Below are 27,891 nucleotides of genomic sequence, written 5' to 3' on the forward strand. Positions count from 1 at the left end.
CTTTTCAAGTTGATATGTTGATGAAGATTCTTCTTTCTCAAGATGTGAAGAATGGTCATATATTTTGATACGCCTCTCTTTGTTTTTGATCTTTTTGGTTGTTTTGAAAATATTTGGTTGGATGAATACTTGTTCTGAAATTTTGGATTTTATGATGTTTCTTTGACAAGAAAACAAAGCAAGCACACAAACACAAGCATGTTGCCTCAAAGGCACAAATGAGTATGGGTCTAGATCAACCCAATCCTTGGACTTTTTATGACCCTTTCCTTTAAGTGTATTTTAGGTGTTTTTCTTTCCAAAGCCTGAAATCGGCTCAATTTGCACACTCAAAACGAAAACACTTCAAACACTCTTTATCCCTAAGGTCAAATGGCTAGTTGTGATAAGTTCAGCCCACATCTTGATATTTCTTTGACTTTGGTACTACATACCTTATGAATCTCGTCGTGGCAGGTAAGGATGTGATATACTAAGTCTTGCACGAGCATAACAAATAGATGATCCTCATGATGGGGGAGTCACCACTTTCATCAAGCCACAAGTGACTTTTCAAAAAGCTATGTTTCTACTCAAAGAAATATGTATGGTGAGTATCTTGAGAGCAAAACCTTCTATACTCTTGCACTAAATTTATCACAAATATCTTCAATCAATAGAACGGGTGGGCTACTACTTAAAGGTGTTTAGTAATGTTCGATTTTTTTGGACATAAGTTCATTCTGCAGTGACTCACTTAAGAGCCTGTAACTTGTGGTGGGGCCCATTTGTCCTTTCGGCAAGTTACACTGTAGGAACAGCTATACCCAAGGCTACAGCTTTCGCTCTCACCTAATTTCTATAGTGGCTCAAAAGATTTACCACGCGAGGTTGTTCCCAAGAGTGATGTGTCTCTTGGGAGGCCTCTTTTAAAAAGATAAAACTTGAGTGTTACTAACACTTTTCTCTTGCACCTAGGACCACAAGAACCAAGGGAGAGGATAGTGCATGTGTTAGAAGTAGGACCACTCGACAAACTCTTTTTGCACAAGTGTGCCAAACATGAAATGCACTTGTTCTTTTTAACTTGTCATTGCAATGATGTTCTATATAATTGGAGATGTTGCTCCAACAATCATGGTGTTCTTTTTATCCTTCAATGGCAAAATGTGTTGTAATCTAGGAACTTGAAATCCTGGTCAACTAAATTGAAAAACACATTGTTGCTTGAAGTAAAATCACTTTTGAACTTTGAAGAAAATAAAATGGCTTGGTCTTTTTAGTTGGCCCCAAAACGAAATGTTGATTGTGAATTTCTTTAAGTTGATGCACGAAATGAAAGTTGTGTTGTTGATTTTAAGCACCAAAATAAAGATTGTTCCTAACTTGCAAATAAAGTTTGAAGTTTGTGGTTCTTTTTAATTTGCAAGTGGGGTTCTTTTTATACACCAAAACCAAAGATGTGATTCTTTTTATGATCCAAAATGAAAATGTGAGGTTCAATTTTTAAGCCAAAAGAGACAATGAATTTGTTTTAATCCAACTTTGAAAACAAAGTGAAAGAAAGAATTCAATGCTTTCTAATCTAACTCCTCCAATCCTGCATAAACAAACAAACAATTATTCCAAAAAATAAAATAAAATGAGGTATTGGTGGGCTTCTACAAGCCTAGGTTTTGATTTTCGATTACAATAAAAAAAAATTACAACTCTCTGTTACAATAGCACCACTCTGTGTAAACAAAGAATCGCTATTTAACACAAAAGCGCTAAAGCGCAACCTGTGTGACAATTTAAACAAAAAAGTTAGTAGTTTTGTAGAGAAATCTTGTGTTGGATTCACGTCGGGTTCACCAAATGATGCTCTGCAAAAAGGATTAGAAAATCTGTTTGATGGCAACACACACAAGAGCACAAGAAACAAACGCTAGTGTTAGCAACAAAAGATTATCCTAAACATGCATATCAAGAGAGATATTAAGCATGAAATAGAAAGCATACAAACATAGAATAGATAAACTATACTCCTCCAAATGCTAATCAAGATGCTCATAGTTGCTCCTCCCGTGTTCCTCTCCTCTCCAAGTTCCACATGAGTGTAGCTCTCAGCTTTTAGCACTAGCCATGGATGTCATATGAAGATTCAAGATGGTTGAAAATGATAAATAAATTCTATGAAAGTGTAGATAGTGATGCTATGAAAAAACTCTATGCTAATACCAGTATAACAACAATACTCTAATGCTTCCTTCTTTGCTTGAGGAGAAGGGTTCTATTTATAGAAGAAATGGGGAAATGAAGGGTTAAGATTGAACAATCTTAACAAGGGTTAGGATTGAAAGATATTCAATCCATGTGAGACTTTCAACCCAATCCCATGTTGACAAGTGTCACCATGAGGAGGCTTGAGAGGAGAGATAAGGAGCATTAAATGTTTGAGGGGACATGATGGCCACCCTAGTCAAATAAATAAATGCTTTGAAGAGACCCATGAGTCAAAATGATGGTTAAGTTAGAGGAAAGTCTCTAACCAAAAGTAAAGGGTGAGTTAACCATAAATGGTTATGTAAGAGTCTTTAATGGTTTGGAAGACTTTAGAGGTTAACCATTTGAAGACTTAAAGCCTTAAATGTCTTTCAAAGACTTTGAGGGCTTTGAGAAGTGACTCCAAGTTGCTTAGGAATGTGACAATATTTAGGGGATGGATTAGGCTAATTAGGAAGGGGTTAGAAGAATCTAGAAGGGGGTTAGGATTGCAAGTGGGAGGAATTTTGGGATTTTCAATTAAAATAAAATCATTTATTTCAATTAAATGGTGTAATTTGCATTTGGATAGATATTTAAATAAATATTAATTTATTTAAATGTGAATGTGAATTTTGGATTTAAATAAATCTTAATTTATTTACATGAGAAAAAGGAAGATAAAGCATTTAAATGCTTTGAAGACTTTGAGGGAAACCATTAAAGGCTTAAGAAGACTCTAGAAATAAGCCATTAAGTTTGAAGACTTTAAAGGAAACCATTAAAGTCTTAAGAAGACTTTAAGGGAAGCCATTAACTTTGAAGACTTTAAGGGAAACCATTAAAGGCTTAAGAAGACTCTTAGACGGAAGCCATTAAGTTTGAAGACTTTAAGGGAAACCATTAAAGGTTTCAAGTGGGTGAGGATAAATAAGATTTTAAATAGTTGTGCAACTTGCATTTGTAGGAAAATGCAAGTGGGTGGAGGATAAAGGTGATTTACATAAATAATTTATTTAAAATAGTTGTGCAACTTGCATTTTCATAAAGTTGATTTAAATAAATAATTTATTTAAATGTGAGAGGTGGGATTTTGAGGGAATTTAAATAAATATTAATTTATTTAAATGTGAGAGAAGATTTAATTAAATAAATATGATTTTTTTATTTAATTAATGGTCTGAATTTGGTTAAGTGGATTAAATCAAATAAATTGAATAATTTATTTAATTAATACGAGAAGAGGGTTAAGATGAATTAATTAAATATATTAATTTAATTAATTATTGATTGATGGTTAAATAATCAAATAAATACTAAATATTCATTTAATTAAGTGGATAGATTTATGTGACTACACCTTACATCTCACACTCCCCTCCATAGTACCTACCTCTTTACCCCTTTATTCCCCTAAAATCACCTATTCTAACCCACATCCCATAAGTCTTACTTCCTTTATTTCCCTAAGCTTACCTCTACCACACACCTATTAACCTACCCTTTCCATCTTATCACCTACCCCCATCCTAGCCTACCCATATCATATCCCTATCCTAACCTGCCACCCTATCCCCTTACCCTTTTTCCTTGCCCCTTATAAATCCCATTATAACCTACATCCCCTTTACCCTTTCATTACCCCCTTATACCTCTTACTCCACTTTATTCCCCAACATATGCTAACTCCAACCCCTTCTACTGCCCACATCCTAAACCTCTTTCCCCCCAACGTATCTCCTTCTTCCATCATTTATATCCCTTATGTCCCCATTCCCCACGTATCCCATTCCCTCCTCTTTCTCCACGTAGCAGCTACCCTTAACATTTCCTACCACTCCCCCCTCATATTTCTCTCCACCGTATCATATCATCCTTTTGGGAAAGAGCACCTAGCACAAGATGGCCACCATGAAGCCAATTTAGTAATAGGTCAAGGTTTTTGAGTTTGGTTATGAATAAGGTCTTAGAAGACCATATTTCATGTAATAAATGTCATTAAGACCATTAGATGGTGTATTGAGTCCTAGTGGGGGTCATGATGATCAATATTGTCAAAATTGTCACTATGTTGCAAATATGTCTCAATGGGTCAAATGTGATGTTTAATGATATGTAAAGGGCGTATAGACCTATTTGAACCTATTTCTATCATTTTTGAGTCATAGTGGTCTTGGGTTGAGTCTAGGAACATTTTTTGACAAAGTTGCTAATATTTTCAAAGGGATTGGGGAGTTTGTGAGGGAGTTATAAACATAATCCAAGTGTTTGGCGACCAAAAAATCCCATCAATTTGTGAGGGTGTATGACTATTCTAAACCTTGCATTGATTGCCACAATTTGATAGTGAGTTGAGTTAGTCAATTAGCGAGATTGGGAAGGAGTTTGGTATTGTGTTTGGTGTTGGTGGAAGGTTTAAGGAGGTACACTATCATCATAATTAATGTTAGAGAGTGTTGTGAAGAAGAATGGCCATGAAAGGAGTGAATGTCCTAAGTGCTTGAGACTGACACAAAAAGTGAGTGTTGTAGCAATGAATCTTATTTTGACCTTTGGGTGGTTGGGAGGGTAAAGACCCATGGTGGTATATGTTGAGTGGTCCTTGAAAGAGTGTCTGAAAGTACATTGGTTTTTGGATAGCTAATACATTTTGTGAGTTGAGTACCAGGGGGGATTAGAAGACCCAGTTGAAGGAGGATTTGTGTGAATAAGGGTTGAGGGTGTTGGTGGTGATTGAATGTTGGAGAGTTGGATTGTGACTTAGACATGTTTATTTGTCATATTTGAGTGTGATTCAATAGTTGGGTGAGGGTTGGTGAGTATGGGTGTGCTTTTTGGGTATTGAATCCTTTTGAGTAATGTGTGGCCTTGTGAGGGGTCTTGTGAGTCAGTAAAGGGTTGACACCTAATTGAATAGGTGAGTTGGCAGAAATATCTCCTAATTTGGTTAATTTTATTGGCTTCTTTGCATCACCATGCCTTTTCTCTGTCAATCCATTCACAATGATACAAGATAACAAAGTGTTCATGTGGCCAGTTTGTTCAAGGGGGAAATGTCACTAATCAAGTTGAAATGTCGATTCTCAATTTGCCTAAGCTAAAAGGTTAAAATAAATTGCAAAAGATAGAACAAGGCTTTGAGAAAATGAATCATTAGTATTACCTAAACCCACATTATCAACAAAATCTAGAAATAACCTTGTATGTAAATATTTTTATCATGCCAAAATTGTCAATTCTAACATGAAAATGAGACCAAGGAAAGCTCTAGAACAAATACTATTATTCATTTACATGTTCATTATTAACCTCAATCACCACAAAAGATGCACAAATTGATTATAACAAAGAAGATGTTTCATAAATGTAAATATTAATTTAGAGATATGGGTTCGACTAGAGCCATAATGTGGGAAACATATAGCATCCCTTATGCGTTCTCTACTTAAACCACATATAAAAATGAAGAGATATGGGTCTATGCACCCCTGAAATCATAATCATCTTGCCATGTTCATCAAAACACTTAGTCACCTTATAGATACAATCAACCATAGTCTAATGTGCATCAAGCCAATCCATGTCGAATACTATGTTGTAAGATCCCAAGGGTGTAATTCAAAGATCCATTAATACATGTTGATGCCCCTGAAAGCCAATTGGAAAACCCTAACCACTAAATCTATAACCACCTTGTGATCCCTTGAGAATAAATCAACCTTCCACCTATTATCCTATCTAGATGCCCACTAGCTTGCAACACCCCATTATAGATGGGAAAATAAAAGAATAAGATGCTCTAAAATCAAATGTTACACTAACTCATTCACTATTAATCATACCTACAACCTCAATGATCATGGAGTAATGGTCAATTTTCTAGTTCCAACAACCTTTGAAGACCACCAAAATCATGACATGCATAAAAAAGAATGCAATAGCAAAGAAAGGAAATGCCTTGTAGTGATCTATGAATTCCTATTCTAATTAGACGATTTAAATGAAACTGGAGCAGCAATATTACAACATAGAAAAACAGATTTTATTGATTGATTAATGATAGATTGCATTGCCTCTTTATTTATGGAGGATTTTATTCAAATTTAGATAAAAGAAACCAAATGCAAATGGAACAGTACAAACCACTAGATTGAAGACGTAGACATCAAGTGAAGGAATGTGGAGGACAATACATAAATTTAGGAAATGTTAAAACCAGACTTGAATGAATCCTATAGTTCAGTTGCAACTACTACAAACATGGACTAAGAGAAATTAATTTCTTCTAATGCTCCCCCTTAATTTCTACCACACCTCAAATGGAATCACACTATTGGTTCTTGAGGATCCTAGATTTTTGTGGGCTCTACTGGCCTCAAACATTACTTACAAAAAAATTAGAAAATAAAATGATACAACATTCAACCATATCATTCGCTTATCCATTGACAAGTTCACTCATATTTTCACAAGATGAAATAGCTGGTGTCCACCTCTAAGTGTAATCTCTTCCTTCATTGGCTACCACAAATCATTATCTTCAAATAGTAGTCCTTTGCCTTCAGGCTCTCAATAGCATGCTTGATACATCTTTGGCTTCAAAAATTGCTTCAACACCTTGAAATCTTCATTCACCTCTTTATGTTTATTACAATTTTCTTTCACTCTCTTAAGCTTCAACTATTGTGGCAGTTTTATTTAAACACTTAATTGGTGGTCTTCAAATCTTTTTATTTTTCTTCATTGAGCTTTTATTTTGAGGGTGATGACATAGTTGTGCTCCCCCTAATTTCTTCAACTGTTTGCTAACAATCTCTTCAAAATCTGATTCTTTTTGTAACTTCACCTAGACTTCTGCAACTGAAGTGCAACTTACATCTATTGAGCTTCATCTCATACATAAAAATTTACAACAAGAAATTCTTATTGATTTCCTAGTTTCTTTCACATTTTTATTTTTTTTCCAACTACTACAATAGTCATACTCATTGATTTCTCCTTAATAGTAAACTCATCTCATCCACAAAATTCTCATTACTTAAGAAGATATTCAATCTTTCTTTGCACTTTTTCTACTTTCCACTATCCTTCAATTTTCTATAGGAAACATTAACATTGACAAACATCATTTAGTCTGCAAGTACCTACACATCCATACTTGGGATTCATCTTCCCTTCCTATCTCTGAATCGAAAACACAATACTAATTAAATGAGATCAAATTGATTAACAAATATTGATTCAAATTGACTAGAATTATGTATAGACAATAACCATCCACTTTTATTGAACAGAAAATAAAAATAAAAAGCATATAAATAGTACTTAAAGAGAAAATAAACACCCTCTAGTAGTGAACATTGTATAATAGACACTATTCATTTTGGATGCCTCTAGATAAGGGCTTGTTCATAGTCTCTATTTCCCCCTACATCAATGCCTTCACCTTCTCCCCAACCTATTGTAATATAGAGCCAATTTGGTCCTTGGTCAGATGACCCTTCTTAGTGGCATCCTACGAGGCTTGAGAAACCTTCCCCTTAGCCATTTAAATAGTTCCTCTACTTTCTGCTAAGAAACCAGTGCTCTTCTCTTGCCTAAAATCTTTGGCACAATCAAAAGTGTAAGAGGGAATATCATTAGCTAACATATTACTTCTTCTTGTTTTCATTGATATCAATCTCATAATTGTAGGCCCTCTCATGAGGGAGTTTGGACCAGGCCAGTTCTGATACCAAATTTAAAAGCAGTGGAGCAATACTACAACATACAAAAATAGATTTTATTGATTCATTAAGAAAAAATTGCATTGCCTCTATATTTATAAAGCACCTAATTCAAACTCTGACTTAAGAAACCAAATACAAATGGAGCATTACAACCCACTAGAATCAAGACATGGACAAAAAGTGAAATAATGTGGATGATAATTAAACAAAAATTTAGGAAATGTCAAAACCATACTTGAATGGATATTGTATTTTCATTGCAACTACTTCAAACTTGGACTAGCAGAAATTAATTTCTTCCAACATTAAAACTCCAAAGTAGGAAAAAATATTGAATACAAAATATGTTGCAACTTGTACGTGGAAATATTCTATGCGAGCTTTTCAAGCCACATGGGCATAAATACATCAATCAGAGATACATATCTTTCATGTAAAACTACCCCTCAACTTAATCACTCAAATTAACTTGATTAGATCATGGACGATTTTTTTAATATTAATCACACAATAAACTGAAGATTACATGCAACTTTATTAAAAAAAAAAGCACACCATATAAACTAAACTAACAAACTAATATCAGAGACCACTTTTATACCATCTTGGAAGAGCAAAGAATTCAAAATAAATGGCTAGTGTTGGTAAGCTAAGATATTAAAGAAAGTATAAAATTTTCAATGTGATACTTAAAACATATTAAAAGATGGATTAAGGAAGTTATAATATGGTGAACAATATATAGCAAGTGTATTTCCACTAGAATAGCAACTCTTATCTAGAATAGTAGCAAGTGGTCACATGCAATATTGGACACCAAATAAATGTTATCCTAACAAGACAACATCAAATAGTAAACTTAACTAGAATGAATATTTTAGATCTAGAATATTCTACACTAATAAAATATGCATGAAGAACTAGAAATGATCATGTCTTAGGACTGATTAGTTTAAGTGTTGGAGACCACACATTCTGGTCTCTATCACATGTTTTCTTGCAATATCTTAGAAACACTAAGGAAAATTCAAAATATTTTAATGAATGTACATTTCAATGTGACCTTGCTATGGATATACTTATTACCATTGATTATATTGATAATACTTTGAGCGAATATGTTATCAAAGTGGAACTTTCTTATTAGGAATGTACTGAATATTCTGATGAGATAGAGATATCTTGTCTTGATTCTCCTATTTCAACACCTCTAGAATTGGAAGCTATTCTACCACCTCCAAAATATATTATATCTAGTGTGAATAGATCCTTGTGTCGATGATGGTCACATGTGACTACCCTATGGCCCCTACTATGCTCTAAACCTTTGTCCCTAATATTGATACTATTGGGTTTTTCTTTGAAATCCTATAGTAAGTCTAAATTATCCTTTGAAGGATGGGGAGGCCTATGGACAATTTAGTCCCTTGATCAAGGTTACAAACTTCTCTCATGCCTCTTGTGTCCTCCCATGTACCTCCTTTCCCATAAGAGACTTTGCCATAGCAACCCTAAAGTCATTTGGATTGGCCATGTGTAGGCAAACTGAAATTTTGGGCTTTCCACCCCTAGTAATGAAATAATTGACAAGTAACTTGTCTTGAATGTAATCTACAAACTACAAGAACTCCAAAAACTAACTCTCATGTTGAGCCACTACGAAACTATTAGAGTAATTGGGTCTTTACTTGATTAATTAAACAATATTTGTTTAATTATTTAAGTTCCCTATTATCTTTTTACACTTAAGCTAAAATTAGGTGCATAATTATTAATTATTATGTGCAAGCCTAGGGTTTCTTGACCTATTAGAGGTTAATTGATTTTTCATTGTATTATTATCACAATACATTTTTGGTGAATATAGAGCTCTCATCTTTTGAGCATATTTTCCTGTGTTTTTTGTTCTTCAGATTATTTTACTTCCTTGCTTTTCCTTGTAACAGATTATTCATCTTGCAGAAGATCTTCAAGCTCTTGTGGGGTTGTATTTCTCAACTCTCACATGGTATCAGAGCTCAAATCTGCAGTTATCTGTTCTTGTTTTTGAGAAATTTTGCATTGGAAGCAGATCTGAGGTTTCAGGAAAAAATTTGTGTACTTGGGGATAGGCCTTTTTTCTGAGCACTTTGGGCCTAAACGGACCTTACCATCATACTCAGAAGGCCTAAAAACCCCTATAGTCATATAAAACTTGCCTAGTTTTGACTCCTAAGCATCTGGGGGTAATTTTTTCTCCAAAACCATGTCGTACGGCCCTGGCACGCAAATCGAGAAAAAATTCAAGAGAAATTTTTTTTTTGCTTTTTTATGGCATGCAAGCCGATTTTTTTTTTTTTTTTTTAAATCTTCAAAAAATCAAAAAGTCAAAAAAGGGGCAAAATTTTTGGGGATTTGTTTGCGCAGGGTACCGTAGCCCTGATAGTTCGGTCGACGTACGACGACCAGCCTTGTCAGTCCGGCCCCCCTGCCAGCCCCGCCTACAGGCTCCCGCCAGCCTCGGCTCCCACCGACCCTCCAACCTCCCGTCGACCCGGCCCTGCCGGCCCCCGCCGGCATAGCCCGCCACCACCGTCGCCCGACCACCTCCTCCTGGCTCCTCCACCGGACCACCACCCTCTTCCCTTTTTGAGGGGGGGTTCGTTTTTTGGTCATATCTTGAGCATCCAGAGTCGGTTTTTGGAAAACGAATAGGCGTCAGAAAGATGATTTCGAGTTGGACTTCGTGGCGTTGGATTTTTTTCTGAACCTACTGTTTGACTGTACTTTTTTCTAGTCAAAGTCGAGACTCTTTTCTGAACCTTTGGGGCCATAGAATGGGCAAACGGACTTCGTTTTTCAAAAACGAATAGGCGTTGGAAAGCTCTCAGCATGCTCTATTCAAATTTGTGATATTTTTTTCTCAAAATTTTCATCAGGTACATGAGATATCAGTTTGAAGTTGTTTGTTTATGCACTACTTCCTTCTCATCAGTATGTACTAGGGTTTGGGTTTATCTATTATGGGGGGTGTTTTTTTCTCGCTTTCTATCATTTATATCAAAAATCAAGAACACCAAAAGTCTCAAAACAAACAAACCCTTCTGCATATTATGTCTATTCTGAAATATCACATAATAAATTAAAAAACAAGCAGGTGCAAGTGTAGAGTTTTGTTCTCATGGCAGATCCTTCAGTTGAGTTGTTGACTTCACACAACTATCACACCTAGAAGCCCCGCATCACGAGGCTTATCCGGGCATGGGGGTTGTGGTCCTGTTTGGATGAGATTCAGCCTATATTGCAGCGTCCTTATGAGCTTCTTCAGCATAGGAACAAGATGGATGAGGTCATGGGTTTTCTCTCCTTGCATGTCTCTGACAGTCTTATTTTTAGCTTGATGAGTTTCTCACTCCTCGGGATATGTGGTTGAAGTTTGAGACTCTCTTCGGGAGGGTCAATGAGATTTAGGCATTGCAGATTGAGGCAGATTTAGTTTCCTTGTCACCTGATTCCTTTCCCACCATTAACGATTTTTTGAACAAGTTCAAGACTACCAGATCTGTTCTTCAGGGATGTGGCAAGATCAAGACAAACACAGAGTGTATTCACTTGATTCTTTCGAAGCTTCGGGGTCATTTTCAGTTTTTTGCCTTTGCTTTCTACTCCACCATGGATGGCTTGGGTGCTCGTTTCAACATGCCTACCTTTGATGTCTTTTGTGAGCGTTTGTCTCGTGAGCAGTCTCATCTTTCTCAGCTGGATAAGTTCTCAAGCTCCAAGAACAAAGCATTGGTTGCTCAGTCCTCTAACGAGAAGCAAAAGCAGAAACCAAAGCCCAAGAAGAATTATGTTGGCAGTGAGTCTTCCTCCAAGCCACCTCCAAAGTCTGATTCTAAACCTCCATTTCCTCCAAAACAAGGAAAATCTTCACAGTCTGGTGAGTCTTCCTCCAAGACTAAGAATAAATCAGGAGACACTTGCAGTTTTTGTGGCAAGGAAGGACATCCATTTTCTAGGTGTTCGAAACGATTAGAGTCTTTAGAGGAAGCCATGCGGTAGCATCGCATCTCCTCACCTCAGGCGTATGCTCCTTCCACAGGGAAAGGTCATGCTCTCATTACTCAAGCTTCGACCTATGGGTTCACATGAATACTAGATTATGGTGCTTCTCACCATATGACTCACACTCAGCAATTGGTTACTTCTCTTGCCTCTTGTGGTACTTCACAGATTGCAGTGGGTGACTCGGTTCAGCTTTCAGTCTTGAGTTCAGGTTTTGTCTCATTGGATGGGGGTACTTTGCAGGATGTTCTGGTTGTCCCTGACATCTCGACGAACCTCCTGTCCATTTATCAGATTTGTCATTCTGGCTTTGATAAGACAGTTGAGTTCTCACCACATGATGTGGTTATTCAGGACCTCGATGACTCTGATTTAGTTGTTGCTACTGGGAGTGTTGATACTGCATCTCATCTGTACAGATTTGATGGATTTAAGCCCTCTGAGGGTGCAGGTTCCTCTCTTATAGCACATGCAGATCTATGAGTAATCTTTGGCATGAGCGCTTGGGCCGTGTCAATTACAGATATCTTCAGCAAATGAGTACACAGGCATTTGTTCTTGGGCTCCCCCAGATTTCCTGCACTGATGGTGTTTGTCATGGTTGTGTGCTTGGCAAGCATCACAGAGATCCCTTTCCGAAGGGAAGAGCCTCTCGTGCTTTGGCACCCTTGGAGTTGATTCACAGTTATCTCATGTCATTTCCCACTCCTTTTTCTGGGGCCAAGTATGTACTCATTTTTATTGATGACTTCTCCAGACGCACATGGGTGTACTTTCTTAAGTACAAGTCTGATGTCTTTAATTCATTTCGAATCTTCAAGACATTTGTAGAGAAGCAGTCTGGCTGTTCTATTCGACGGATACGTACACATAATGGGGGGGAGTATGTGAATCAAGCTTTCAGAGATTTTTCCATTGAGCATGGTTTGCAGCATCAGTTTATTGTTCCCTACACCCCTCAACAGAATGGTGTCGTTGAATGCAAGAACAAAACTTTACAGGAGATGGCGAATTGTATGATTCAGTCCAGGTCCATGGATTCATTTTTTGGGGTTGAGGCAGTCAATTGTGCCAACTATATTCAGAATCGGATGCCTCACAAGGCTATTCGACATATGACTCCTGAGGAGGCTTGGTCTCATGACAAGCCTAATGTTTCCTTTTTCTGAGTCACAAAGGAAAGTCATGGAGCGGAAGAGTCGACCTCTCATTTTTGTTGGCTACTATGAGGATGTTAAGGCGTGCAGGTTGTTTGATCCTGATTCCAGAGAGGTCATGTTTCAACGGGATGTTCAGTTTGATGAGCGCCTTCCCACAGTGGATACCCTAACTCCAGTGTCTACTCCTTTGCCTCCTCCTCCCACTGCATCTCTTCTGGATTATTTTGAGGATGATTTTGATGATGGTGTTGATGATCCACCATCCCCGCCTCCACCTGCTCCACCTCAGATGTCCAAGTGGGCTCCCCTTACTGTTGAGGCGGGAGGTTTTATAGCGAGTGATCCTTCAAATACTCGTCGCACCTATTCTCATACTGTGGGTTCTAGTCTTTTGATTCATGCTATTTCAGATGATCCTCAAAAGTTTTCAGAGGCTATAGGACACCCTGAGTGGGATTGTGCTATGGAGGAGTATTCTTCATTGATGAGGAATCATAATTGGGATCTTTGTCCTCTTCCTAAGGGAGGAAAGATGGTTAGGTGTTGTTGGTTGTATCGCACTAAGTATGTTGTTGGTGGTTCCATTGATAAGTACAAAGCACATCTTGTTGCGAAGGGTTTTCCAGAGGTTGAGGGTATTGATTACTCCGAGACATTTGCCCCTGTCGCCAAGATGAACTCCATTCACTTTGTACTATCCCTTGCAGCTTCTCGGGGATGGCCTGTTTTTCAGATGGATGTGAAGAGTGCATTCTTGCATGGGGACCTATAGGAGGAAATCTACATGGAGCAGCCTTAGGGATTTTGTGTAGGACAGTTCTTTGGTTTGCAAACTTCGACATTCATTATATGGTCTCAAACAAGCCCCTCGAGCTTGGTATGAGAAGATGGATTCTTTCTTGCTCTCCATTGGTTTCACCCATAGTTATTATGATCACACTATGTATATTCAGCTTCTTGAGGGTGACATCCTAGTTCTTGTGCTATATGTCGATGATCTCCTCATCACAAGTAGCTCATCCTCTATGATTCAGCATATTCAGCGCGCCTTGATGGACCAGTTTGAGATGACAGATCTCGGTCTTATACACTATTTCCTTGGTCTTTAGGTGATTCAGTCTTCTAATGGGATCTACATTTACCAGCAAAAGTATGCTCTTGACATGCTTCAGTGCTTTGACATGCTTGATTGCAAGCTTGCTCCCTCTCCTTTTCAGTCAAGGGTTGTTTTGATTACTGCTTGTCCCACTCCTTCAGTAGATTCTACAATTTACAAGCAGTTGGTTGGCAGTTTGTTGTACCTGACTCGCACTTGTCCTGATATTTCCTTTGTGGTTGGCCTTGTCTCTCGATTCTCCCATGATCCTCATGAGATTCATTGGCAAGTTTCCAAACATCTTTTGTTGTACATTCAAGGCTCTAGTTCTCATGGCATTCATTATACATCAAGGGACCCTCATATTGTTGGCTACACTGACTCAGATTGAGCTAGTGATGTCACTGATCGGAAGTCTTCTTCTGGCTTTGTTTTCTGTCTTGGCTCTGGTCCTATCACATGGTCTTGCAAGAAGCATACTGCTCATGCATTATCATCTATAGAGGCTGAGTACCGAGTTGCTGTGCTCGCCAGTCAGGAGATCTTATGGCTTCGATAGTTGATGACTGAGTTTGGTTTTCCTCCTGATAGTCCCACTGTTCTTTGGTGTGACAATCAAAGTGCTATTCATATTTCCCGCAACCCGGTACAACATCAACGGACGAAGCACATTAAGCTTCACATGCATTTCATCCTCCAGTTGATTCAGGATGGTTCTCTCATTCTGGAGTACATTCCCACTGCCGAGCAAGTTGCAGACATCTTCACGAAACCTTTTGCATCATCGCGCTATCTTTAGTTGCGCTCTATGCTTGGGGTGAAGGAAGTTGTCCTTGGGGGTCTTTATGAGGCATTCCTTCCTTCTGCTTCTTTCAGTACGTTCTTTTATCTCTTTTTGGAGAGGAGTTTTTTCCCATTGGGTTTTCTCCTTTTTCTCTGTTTCATAGAGATTTCATTGTATTTGGGTACCTGATCAGGCCTTGTTGTCGGGACCCATCTTTCCTGCTTTTAGTAACTGTTCTAGGTTTTAGCTTCTCCCTAAGTCTAGCTTAAGGGGGGGTGTTAGAGTAATTGGATCTTTACTTGATTAATTAAACAATATTTGTTTAATTCTTTAAGTTCCCTATTATCTTTTTACACTTAAGCTAACATTAGGTGCATAATAATTAATTCTTTTATTAATTATTATGTGCAAGCCTAGGGTTTCCCTTTTTAGGGTTTCTTGACCTATTAGAGGTCAATTTGCTTTTCATTGTATTATTATCACAATACATTTTTGGTGAATATAGAGCTCTCATCTTTCGAGCATATTTTCCTATGTTTTTGTTCTTCAAATTATTTTGCTTCCTTGCTTCTCCTTATAACAGATTATTCAACTTGCAGAAGATCTTCAGGCTCCTGTGGGGTTGTATTTATCAACTGTCACAGAAACCTCATTACTAAAATTGTGAAACTCATCTATGCATCTCTATCAAAAATATTTTAAAATAGAACACACTTTGAAGCACTCGAAAATGGTATCCCATGAGAGGGTTTCCAATGTGAGTTGGTACATTTTATCCTCCCAGTACCATAAGATGGAAGCAAGTCCTCTCAAAAATTGCATTGCAAATTATGCCTTTAGGTTGCTCACATATAGATGCAACCCAAAGCATAAGTCCAAGATAAGTAACCAAGACTTAGCCTCAACCACATTTGTGGATCTTAAAAATGTAGAGGATTGGAGATGAAGCAACTCTCGAATATGATCCTTTGGCTCATGATATGTGCTTGCTATAGTCTATAGCTCTTGTATTTATGCATGATGAGGCTAGGTAATGTGTATTGATCAATCTTCTATCTCCTCTATGTGTATTTCCCAAATTCAAGGTGAACTCCTAATAAGCTCCCAAGATGCAAGTATATGCTCCTCTACTACAAGCGGATCCTCATGAGGTGCCTCTATTGTGGGTGAAAATCTATCTCGTATCACACCTATCAAATTCTATAAGGCTTGTAAGATTTGAGGTCCATACTCGGGCTACTCATCTTGGTGAAAACTCTCAAAGTGATATGACTCTTCTTGTCCCTCATGTGAATGTGCTCCTCTTGAAGCACTAGGGGATGGATGATCCATCCTCATTGTGTGTGACATCATATAATCCCAAATTAAGTTTAATTAAGTACATTTTAAATTCAACCCAAATTTTCTAGTGTACGAAACCAATCTTTGATACCAATATCATGCTCTCATTGGGACACAACACAAACTTAAAAAAAAAATTGGAAAGCATGCTAAATGTCTCTAATGTCTACTCGCGTATGAACAACATCATACCCACTATGTGCACCTAAGGGTGGCACATAGGCACCACCACATTAGGCATGTTGCCTAGAAGGTGGTGAGAGGAAAAAAATGAAGTGAATGCGGAGATTCTAGTATGCTTACTTTAAGATGATGACTAACCTATTTGGGCATCATATTTGCCAAACACAAACACCTTAAGAGAATGACTAACTAGTCGATCCTGGATTTTCTCGCATGGAGGATTATGGTTCTAGTCAAGCCCAACTATATGGATTATGGGAGAGTAGTCCCCTTATTGTAGAGAGATTTACCCGGTTCCAAGCACAACTTTCTCGAAGCAGCCCTCAACTAATCAGGGAGTTATATCTGTCGAGAATACAATATTGATTCTGGGAAGGAAGGTTTGGAAGGTCTAATCGGCCCCTTCCATAGATTGTAGTTTCTCAGACCCCTACAATTATGTGGGTGGAATTCCCCTTCAATAGATAGTAGTTGCTTCCACAATCGGTCAATATCCCACAAGAATGCAGGCATAGCTAGCATGTATAAAAGCAAAAGTTGTAGAATCTCTTGAAAGGAATGGTTTAATTTTTTGCATGATGAAATTAAGGTGAAGAATCTACCTGCGCAGGTTTGCAATTGGTTCTAGTCCAATTAGCTCTCGAACGAGAACGAACTGTTGCTTTCACTCGGTTTGAAACTAGATTTGTTGGGGCATAAACTAATGGTTTACGCGTTGTAGCTTCTTTGGTTCCATGTACTCCTATTGCAACTTGAATCCCCCCCCCCCCCACCCCCCGCCCCACCCGGTTTGAACAATGGGTTCCATGCCTGCTTATTCTACCAAGTTGATTAATTGAGTGGGAGGAGATATTCAATTTACTAAAAACCAGTAAATGATGTTTGCAATGCAACACAAGTCGGGGGTTGAAGTCGATGCAGGTGCCTACGCGGGATTGCAACAATGTACAAATGACTTGCCCTCTTTTATTTTTATTTTTTTAAGTAATGCCCATTGTCGTCAGAATTCTGATGAACACGGGAACTTTTTTGAAAAAAAAACAAATTTCATTGCTAATGCCTTCTCCGTCAGAAACCTCCATCAGAAATATAGACCAAATGTATTAGTGTGGAAATAAGATGATACAAAAAACTGGGAACATTTACCCTTCACCCATGTCGTAAATGACTAAGCAATTTAAAATGGACCGAATGCAAATTTGAGTATCTTCCATCTCAAGTAATGTATTTCATCACATACAATGCCACCTGGGGTCATTTTGCTGGAAGAGATATCCGTCTGGTTCCCTGTTTGTCCACACTTAGGGGTCCATCTGCTGGGTGAGTAAACTTTGCCCTAGCGCTTCTCACATCCTTAGATTCAAGAAACAGTTCTCATTCCTGCAGTAACCCAGTAACTTCAGCTATCTGTTTCTCTGTGGCAATGATGTTTAACCCCTTGACAAAGGCCTCTCCTTCATTGTATGTACACATGAATTCATAGGCATTTTCTTCATTGAAATTCGTTATTTTCAGAAAATAATCAATCCACCCATACATACGGAAGTAATGCTCACACTGGACCTCCTGCAACAACATGTCATGAATTATAGGTTCATGGCGGATAGGAGCTCCTCCCATGACTATTTCGACTCTCAAAATAATTTCCATAGTAGAATGAGGGACTGAAGTAACCCAGAAAACTAAAAATACTTGTTCCAAAATAATTTACTTACATCCAGTCACTTTCATTAATTTCGGCGGCAAGATGAACTACTCACTCGTGCCACAGAATGTCTTATTCAAAAATGATGTTAGGCAAATAAAATAAAAATACTAACAAGGACGGATAATTACTCAACTTGGAAATCGGACCATAAAATACCCCCCCCTCCAACTTATGATGACACGTGTCTACACATGCGGTAAAGGACGGAGGGAAGGGTACACGGATTATGCAAATTAAATAGGCAATAATCATAGCGAAATAATAAATGCATAATTAGTAAAAAATAAATAGTGTACATACCTGCAGTCGTATTAATTAATACTACATGAAACGATTAGCTATTAAAAAGGGTGAAATGATATGATGTGAAATGAATGAAGTGATAGACATGGATATGAAATGGGATGATGTGTACAAAAAAATTATTATCGGAGAATAATATTTCCATAAGACATGGAAATAATTATTATGAAAGCATGCATGAAGGATTTAAGGCCGATTGCTAAGAACGCTCCCTACAGATGTTGCAGGAACGACGTCCTTAATGTCTTCTCCAGTTGCTGCAAGAATTATGACAGGAGTGTATTCGTCAGATGCTGAAGGAACTTCTCCAGTTGTTGTAGGAACTGTTGTTTTATCTTGGTTGGTGAATTGCTGCATGAACTATTCTTTGGTTGTTGTCTTATGATACAGGCGTAGTCCAAGCGAACTACTCCATTTGTAAAAACTTCATCTATTTCATATGGGCCCAACCATCTTCTCTGCAACTTCCCCATAGTATCCTTATATCTAGAATCATATAGCAATGCCCAATCACCTGATTTAAATTTTCTCTCCTTTATGTACTTATCATGTCATTTAGTTCGTTGATTTTGAATAAGCTTTGTATGTTGGACAACCAACTTCCTCAGCTAATCCAAAGCATTCAATTGCAGAATGCGGTCTCTTTGTGCTTCAGAGAGAGTCATATTCAATTGCATAATTGTTCTAAGAGTTTTATGCTCAAACTCAATGGGCATCATTGTTGTTTTTCCATACACCATTTTAAAAGGTGTAAAACCAATTGGTGTCTTCCATGTTGTTTTGTATGCCCAAATAGCTTCAGGAAGTCTATGCGACCAATCTTTCTTATGAAGAGTTACTATCTTGGTAAGAATAGTTTCTAAATCCTTGTTTGTGACTTCTACTTGACCATTTGCATGTGGATGATATGGGGTAAAATTCTTGTGTCTGATATTATATTCATTAACCAATGTTGCAATTAATGTGGAAGTAAACCATGGTCCTTGGTCTGAAATAATCTCTCTTGGAACTCCAAACTTGGTAAATATTTCCTCATAGAGGAATTCAACTACTTTATTATCTCTTGCATGTGTCATAGCTCATGCTTTCACCCATTTTGTGACGTAATCAATGTATACTAGAATATAAGATTTCTGATTTGAAGGAGGATCAATCAGCCCAACAAAATATAATCCCCATTTATCAAATGATGCAACCAATATTTGGGGATATAATGGTATTTCATCATATCTGGTAGGCCTACCCATGCGCTGGCATCTATCACATTTTCTAGTATATTGTGTTGCATCCTTAGACAATGCTGGCCAATAATATCTCGTGCCAAGTATTTTAAGTGTTGTTCTTTTAGCATCAAAATGTCCTCCACATGGCTCATCATGACATGCATGAAGGATATCATATGTTTCATCCTCTCTTACACATCTTCTCATGACTTGGTCAGGTCCAGTATAAAATAAACAATCAACAATCCATGAGAAATTAAAGCTTTTCTCAACTAACAATCTTCTTTCTTTAGGAGAAAAATGAGTTGGCATCTTATTAGCAGCTAAATAATTTGCAATATCAGCATACCAGGGAGTATGTGCTTTTATTAGGAACAAATGTTCATCTCGAAAAGCATCATTTATGGCTGCAGGATCATCCTGCAATTGAAGCCTAGAAAGATAATCTTCAACTACATTGGATTTACCTAGTTTATCAACAACTATAATGTCAAATTCCTACACCAATAGTAACCAGTGAGCCAATCTTCCTGTAATTGAAGGTTTGTTCATGAGATATCTGATTGTTGTATGATCAGTGTGCACAAATATCAGATATATTGCTATATAATGCCTAAATTTGTTGAGTGCATATATAATTGCTAACATCTCCTTTTCGATGACAATATAATTAAGCTCGAGTCCCTGCATGTTTTTGCTGATGAAATAAATTGTATTCTCCAAATTGTCAACCTTTTGTCCCAAAACTGCTCCTATCGCATAATGTGATGCATCTGTATCAATATGAAAAGGTAAGGACCAATTCGGACCCTTGAATACTGGTGCTTGAGTCAATGCATGTTTGAGCTTCAAGAAAGCTTCATTGCATGAGGAAATCCAATTAAATTACATATCCTTGGTCAAAAGATAATATAAAGGTCCTGCAATTTTGCTGAAATCCTTGATAAACCTTCTATAATATCCAACATGACCAAGGAAACTTTTGACATCCTTTTGCTTTATAGGTGCAGGGAGGTTTTGAATGACTTCTATTTTGGCTAGGTCAACTTGTATTCCAGTTATAAAGATATGATGACCAAGAACTATGCCTTCATGCATCATCATGAAGCACTTTTCACTATTCAATGATAAATTATAATTTTCACACCGCTACAAAACTTTTTTCAGATTCTTCAATGCCTCTTCAAATTCTGAACCATAAGTGGTAAAATCATCCATATAGATCTCCATGTTTTCCTGAGAAATATTTGAAAATATGTTTAAAACTGCTCTTTGAAAAGTAGTTGGAGCATTACATAACCCAAAAGGAAGAACAAAATATGTATATGTTCCTCAAGGACAAGTAAATGTAGTATTTTCCTGATCCTCAAGAGCAATTTGAATCTGGTTGTAGCCACTAAATCCATCCAGGAATGAGAAGTACCGCTTCCCTACCAAGGAATCTAATACATGATCCACAAATGGTAATGGAAAATGATCCTTCCTAGTTGCTAAGTTCAAAGCTTTGTAATCCACACATACCCGCCATTTACCTCATTTCTTTGGAACTATGACTAGAGGTGACACCCATTAACTATCCGATATAGGATAGATAAATCCAACATTTAATAATTTCTGCAATTCCTCTTTAACTATTTCTCTTAATGCAAGATTAATTCTTCTTTGTGGTTGTCTAAGTGGTCTACAGTCCTCTTTTATGTAGATACGATGGGTACAAACTGTAAGATCAATTCCATGCATGTCTTTGTAATCCCATGCAAAAGCGTGTTGATGACATTTAAGCAAGTCAACCAGTGTTATTCTTTGAGTCTTTGTGAGTTTGTTGATATTCAAATACTTGTTTAGATCAACTTCCACTTTGACAGTAAGATCAACCTAAGATGCCTCAAAAAGATGAGAAGTGCAAACTTCCTGCGGCAACAGGGTATGCAGTATACCAGTGGCTACAGGAGAATCTGAAGCTGTAATATTTGATACTAACTCCTATGACTGTTGCTCCTCTTAACTGATTTGCCAAAATTTTATAGAGGATTGAATCATCATCCTAAAGTTGTATGAATGGTTCTCTATTAATCATCATAAGATGATTGACAGAGTTGACTCCTTTCTCAAATTCTTCTCCCACGTTAGGCCAAACTGCTTGTTGTTGATCAAGTTGGGTTTGAGCAAGAGAAAACAGAGCCAAAGTTTTGGTAGTATTTCCATCTGAAATAGTCATATCCCCTGACCGACATCCAATATATGCATTGGTTGTAGCAAGCCAAGGTCTTCCCAAAATAACTGGATATCGTCCCAATGTGGCTTTAGGAGACAAGATCATAAAATTTGCTGGATATTCCCAAGATTCCAAAGTAACAACTACATCTTCAATCATACCATCAGGCCGAAGCGTGGAACTATCAGCAAGTTGCAGGACTATAGGTGTAGGGCTGAGACTGGTTATGTCAAGTTTCTGCATAATATCTCGTCATTATATTGATGGTTGCTCCCAAATCTATTAAAACATTCTTTATATGAGTGCCATTGATGACTATTTTCACAATAGGACTACCAGGATCAACATATTTAGGAATTGAAACCTTTCCTAACATAAAATCAACCAATTGACCCATTACTTGCACTTTTTGTGGATCCCTTTTCTTTCTACCAGGTTTCTTTAAACATGCCTCCTTAATTGCCTTACCATAAATAGGTACATCCTTAATAGCTTGAAATAATGGAATTTTAACACGTGTTTCAGCTGATCTATGATATCAAAATTTCCTGTAGAATCTCTTTAGCTTGCAACCTCTGAGGAAATGGGGGTATTTGTTGATTTTGAGGTATTTGGGTTGTTGGGCTAAAGATTTCCTATTCCTTTTGTATCTCAATTATAACTGGAGGAGACGGGTTAGGTAAAGTTGTTCTAGATCTGAGGTGAATATCACTTATAGAAAGAGAATAAGTTGGGTATTGATTAGGATCAGCTGAATAAACTTGTTGTTGTTGTTGAAGTTTTCTATGAGGATTTGGCATTGGTTGAGTGGGCAGTTGTGTAGGTTTAGGTGGAACATTATTGGCAGTAGGAGGAGGCATAATAGCAGGTTGTTGTGGTTGCTGCATAGGTTGCTGATAACCAAATGATTGATTTGTTCATGGCTAACCTCCTCTCCATTGAAGGGAAGGTTGCCAATTCCCTTGGAATTGTTGCCATGGTCCTTGAGGTTGAGACCAATTTCCTTGTGGTTGTTGCCACTGTGGAGTTTGATTGGCAAAATTCTGCCCTTGGCCTTGAGGATTATACCAATTTTGATCATTTCCAAAATTTTGAGCATATGGAGATTGTCATTGATTATTTTGTGCGTAGGAATTTCCACTATAACCAAAAAAAGAAAGTGGATTGGGAGGCATACCTTGTCTTGGAAAATTTGGCCTCCTTTGAGCAACATAGAAAACTTGTTCATCATATCCTTGTATTGTCTTGAAATCAAGAACTTCAAGATTTGCAACCATCTTACATATGTAGTCTCTTTTCTTTTGTCTACAATGGCAAAATTCTGCAAGAATTGCATCAGCTTCCTCATGTTTCTTCTTAGCTAAAAGTGTGTCTAACCAAGTAGCCATATTGTTTATGATATCCTCCTTAAAATCCTTCAACAAATGGCTTAGCTCCATTCGAGAGACTCTATTACTGGATGTTGATGAATAAATTCTCGAGTTGAAATGCCTACTCTTCTTAGAAGAAGATCTGGAATACTTCTGTCAAATTTTTCCAATGTCATTCCATGTTGATTGTGTTATGTCACCTCCTCCCATAATATCCAAAGCATTTGTGCATTCATCACTGATTCCTCTTAAAAATATTAACTTAAGAGAATCTTCATTTAGAGTACTATGCTTGGACTTCTTGACACTGAATAGAAATCTCTCCAGATAATCTTCTAAACTCTCATCTTCTTTCTGTGTCATCCTAAAAATATCATCCCTATGGCGATCAGTCCCTCTACAATAATCCTCATATTTCTCAAGAAACAATTGTTTCATCTCATCCCATGTAGTGATTGTGCTACTCTCTAGACTCATAAACCATCTCAAAGATGACTCTTTTAAAGTGGCAAGGAATATTTTGAGTCTATGGGCATCTGCAGTATAATCATAACTCCTATAGAGGACATCAAATTCAAACAGGAAAGTGTTGGGATCCTCTGTCACTAATCCATATAATTTAGGAAGGGAAGAAGCTGGGATGTTCTTGAGATTAGCATTATCATGTTGATCAGAAATAGGGAACTCAAACGTTGGATTCATAGGTGGAGGTGGGTTATTCTCACCAGGGGGTGGATTTCCTTGCATTGGGCTTTGAGGAGGAGTTACTAAACAAAGTTCCTCTTTAGGAGGTCCAAAGAGGAAGTGAAGGTTGTTCTCAGAAAATTCAAATTCAAGAGGGTTCAAATTATCTAGGGCTTGGTACAGTGCATCGAAAGGGTTTACATCTAAGGGTTCATATGAATTGAGTCTTGTATGACTAGGATGGTTAGGAAGGAATCTACCTTGAGCATCTCTTATTCTTCTATGCATGTAGATTCATGAGAATTACTTTAAACAAATTGAGTTATCAAAAACAAGTATACTGAAAGCTTGAAAATTCATAACCATAACAGGTTCTTATTTTGACACCATCCCTGACAACGACGCCAAAAATGTTTGCCTCACCAATAGGAACAATAACTTTAGCTAAAGTCCCAACTTGAAGTTTGGACATTCACTCTGTGAAATTATTATCTCCATAACTGAAGTTCATTTATTTGTCAACCCGAGGACGTATTACTTGAAATGGGTCTACACTATATATGCACTACTAAGTTCCTATGATAGCTATTCTGCATTACTGCAACAACTAAACCTATTTGAAATAAGCAAGCAAGAATTATTACAATTGAATGGCTACAGAAAAGCTCAGTATTAATAGAAAATTCTAATTAAAGAAGTGTTAACTAAGTCCAAAGCTGACAAACAGGAATTACTCTGTTTGCTTTGGCTGCGGGAACAGTCACAAGATCTGTTTCCAGTGGCTGCAAGAACAATCAATCGCTAGAACATCTACTGCAGCGAAAAGGAAAACTGAATCTAACGAATACATAGGAATACTCACCAAGTGCCACCCCTTGGATGAGTGTGATGACTTCAAAGATAACTCTATATAATCATAAAAGCATCATTTTATTCATTGTTCTTCAATGGTCGAAACAACACATAGAATGAAAGAAAATGCTTTTAATTCTAAAAATACTCTACAACTTTATTTCTAATCCTCCTATCTCTAACCTCTGAGAAGAGGCGCATGCTCTTATTTAAAAGAAAACTATAACAACTTCCTACAACCTAGGCCACGCTGATGAAATGAGGCGGAAAACATTTATGACAAAAAACAGAAGGAGTTAATCCACTGGAAATGTGGATCTCTGCTAAACCGCAGCCAAGAATATAGCATGGCGGTGTTACAAGATTGATGTTTGCTAAAGACAAACATAAATGAGTCTGGCGCGCCCTGCTATTCCTTTGCCGCTTCTTATGCCCATTATTCTCTCCGTTGTTTTGAATATTTAACCGCCTCTTGAATATCTTCAACTACCTTTATGATGCGACACAATAACCGCCTTTGCAGCATCTCACTTATTCCTGCAATTAAAAAGATAGAACATACAAGCACACTTATATATCGATTTTAATTAATCATAACACTTATACATTTCACACATGATATCACCTATGATAATCCGCATGGCAACAGGAATAATAAGTCAAAACAAAACAGGATTTAATGGCTTTAATTAACATCTAGAATGCACATAATCAAACTCTAATACATCGTATGAATCAAATACTATCCCATTATACAAATTAAAACATGGCAAAAACTTATCAGTTCTAGGAATAAAAGAGCTAATTTCTCAACTCATCAATGAGTACGATAAAAGAGTTGTTGAAGCAACAACTAATGAAATCCCTTTCAATGGGATGAGATAGCAAGATAGGTGTTGTAGTAGGTCAATTTTAATATGACACTTGAGAAAGGAAGAAAGTTGGTGCAAGATAGTGGATTGTTGTTGCTCCCTAATTAGGATATTACTACTAATCTTGCTTTTGATACAATGAGAAGACAAGAACAAGAAGTCTTCAACACTAAGGAGCAAGTAGAGAAAGCTTTCTCAAAATTAAGGTTTAGCCTTAAGTTTGAGACCTTGGCAATTTGGGCCTTGGCCCCAAATACAAATACGTTAAATAACGTCAATAAAATTCAGGAGTTAAAAGGAGATGTAGTCATTAAAAGAGTTTTAGATACTCTTGATCCACAAGTTGCATCATTGGCAGTCAATATTGCCTTGTTCAGTGAAGCTACAGCGAAGAACTTGCAAGCAGAATATGATACATTGAAGGAAAAGTGTATGAAAGTAATTATGTAGAATAACCAATTGAGTTCTCAATTATTGACATTTACAAGTGCACTCGTACCAATAATTTCTACCCCTTCAAGTTTAGCTAAAGCCTTTCCATCGGATAGGGAAGCTTTGCTCATTGAGATAAATGAATTGAAAGAGAAAATGAATGGAGCCAAGGAGGATAAAATGTAAATAAGTAGTAAATTGGCAACAGATCTGATTGAATATAAACTATCTAAAATAATAGGCAAGGTTAATGATACATGGAGGGCATATGGAGATTTGAGTTTTTCCTTAGCCAAGCATGAATTGGATATTGATAATATCAAATAAATAAATGATAGATGGATGCCAAAGATAAAAAATAAAAATATAAAAGATAGATTGCCAAGTGTAATAGATTTGATCTTGAAGCTCTTGCAAAGGCAAAGGAAACCAATGAAATGTTGGTGATCCTTGAAGAGGTAATTGCCTACATGTTGAAGCTTGATAAGCAATTAAAGGATAAGTTGGGTTCAATTGAAGTAGATGAGAAGAGAGTAATGTCAGATATCAAAGATAAACAAGGTCAGACAAAAAACATAGATCAATGGAAGGGCAATTTTGATATGATAGGCCCTAATATTGTATCCTTTGTGTGTGCTGATGAAGAGTTAAATATTTATACTCTTAACACCATATTGGATGAGTTATTTTCCCTTGAAATGATTTTTGATAGTTTTAGCAAGGAAACTAGGGCAATTTTGGATGCAAAGTATATGGCATGTCATGTGAAGGTGTCCAAAATACAACATTTTGAATGGCCTTCAAAGAAGATGTATGTGTCTTGGGAAGAGAGTCATATTGATTAGGAATATTTACACTTCACTCGATCATCAATCCAAAATAGTTTGAATCTAAAGCAATAGATGACCTAATTTTGATAGTTTTAAAATGGTGCAACATATTTGGTCCTAACAGGTAGTTCAAGCATCAGGGTTGGCTATATTCATTGACAACATGGAATGCATTACTATTATTTTCAAATATAAATATTATATTGTAATGAACACAAATCCCCGAGCATATTTTATATAATGAAAATAAAAAAGTGTAATAAAAGTTGTTACTAGTTTTCTAGGTTTTTTTTTTTGTGTTTTTATATATATGAGACTTGTAATATTGTAAAAAGGGTTCATGAATAGATCTCGTTCAAAACTTTGTGTTTTTAGAATTATTCAATTAATAAGTGACTATTATAAGTTGCAAAACAAATTTTGCATGTAAGTGGTGTGGACAATATGTGTTGTCATTGATGTCAACTTGATGTCTGACAATATATGATTGTTGTTGTCATTGATGATATGGTGATTGGTTGGATAGAGAATTGTTGCAGTTGTTGATGAAGTGATGATGGAGTTGTATGCTCTTGTTTGTCAATATATAAGGAGATTGTTGGTAGCTAATTGCCAGTTGTTGTCATTGTGTTTTGCATGGTTGATATGAAGAGATTGATGTAAAGAACATGTGGTTATTGTTTGCATATGGTCTATGGATGTCCACCTTTCCAATGTCTTATGTCTACACTATGTATGCTATGCCGATATAGTTGGTGATGGTGACAATGTGGTTGATGGCAATGATAGCATGTTGAGGTTTAGATAATTTGAGAATTTAAGATAAGTATTAGATGGATGAC

General features: G+C 36.9%; 1 protein-coding gene across 2 annotated transcripts in view; it reads right to left on the minus strand.

The window, feature by feature from the left end:
- Nucleotides 1-24,974: 24,974 nt before the first annotated feature.
- LOC131036856 (uncharacterized) overlaps nucleotides 24,975-27,891 on the minus strand; it is a 29,648-nt gene continuing 26,731 nt past the window's right edge. For both annotated transcript variants that reach the window (XR_009104151.2, XM_059216842.1), the window contains one exon: nucleotides 24,975-25,452. Coding sequence is in view for 1 of the 2 variants with exons in the window: in XM_059216842.1 (XP_059072825.1) it covers nucleotides 25,352-25,452 (101 nt within the window). In the remaining variant the exon portion in view is untranslated. The remainder of the gene's footprint in view (nucleotides 25,453-27,891) is intronic.

Source organism: Cryptomeria japonica, chromosome 2 (genome assembly GCF_030272615.1).
Source record: "Cryptomeria japonica chromosome 2, Sugi_1.0, whole genome shotgun sequence".
In the NCBI taxonomy this organism is placed as follows: Eukaryota; Viridiplantae; Streptophyta; class Pinopsida; order Cupressales; family Cupressaceae; genus Cryptomeria; species Cryptomeria japonica.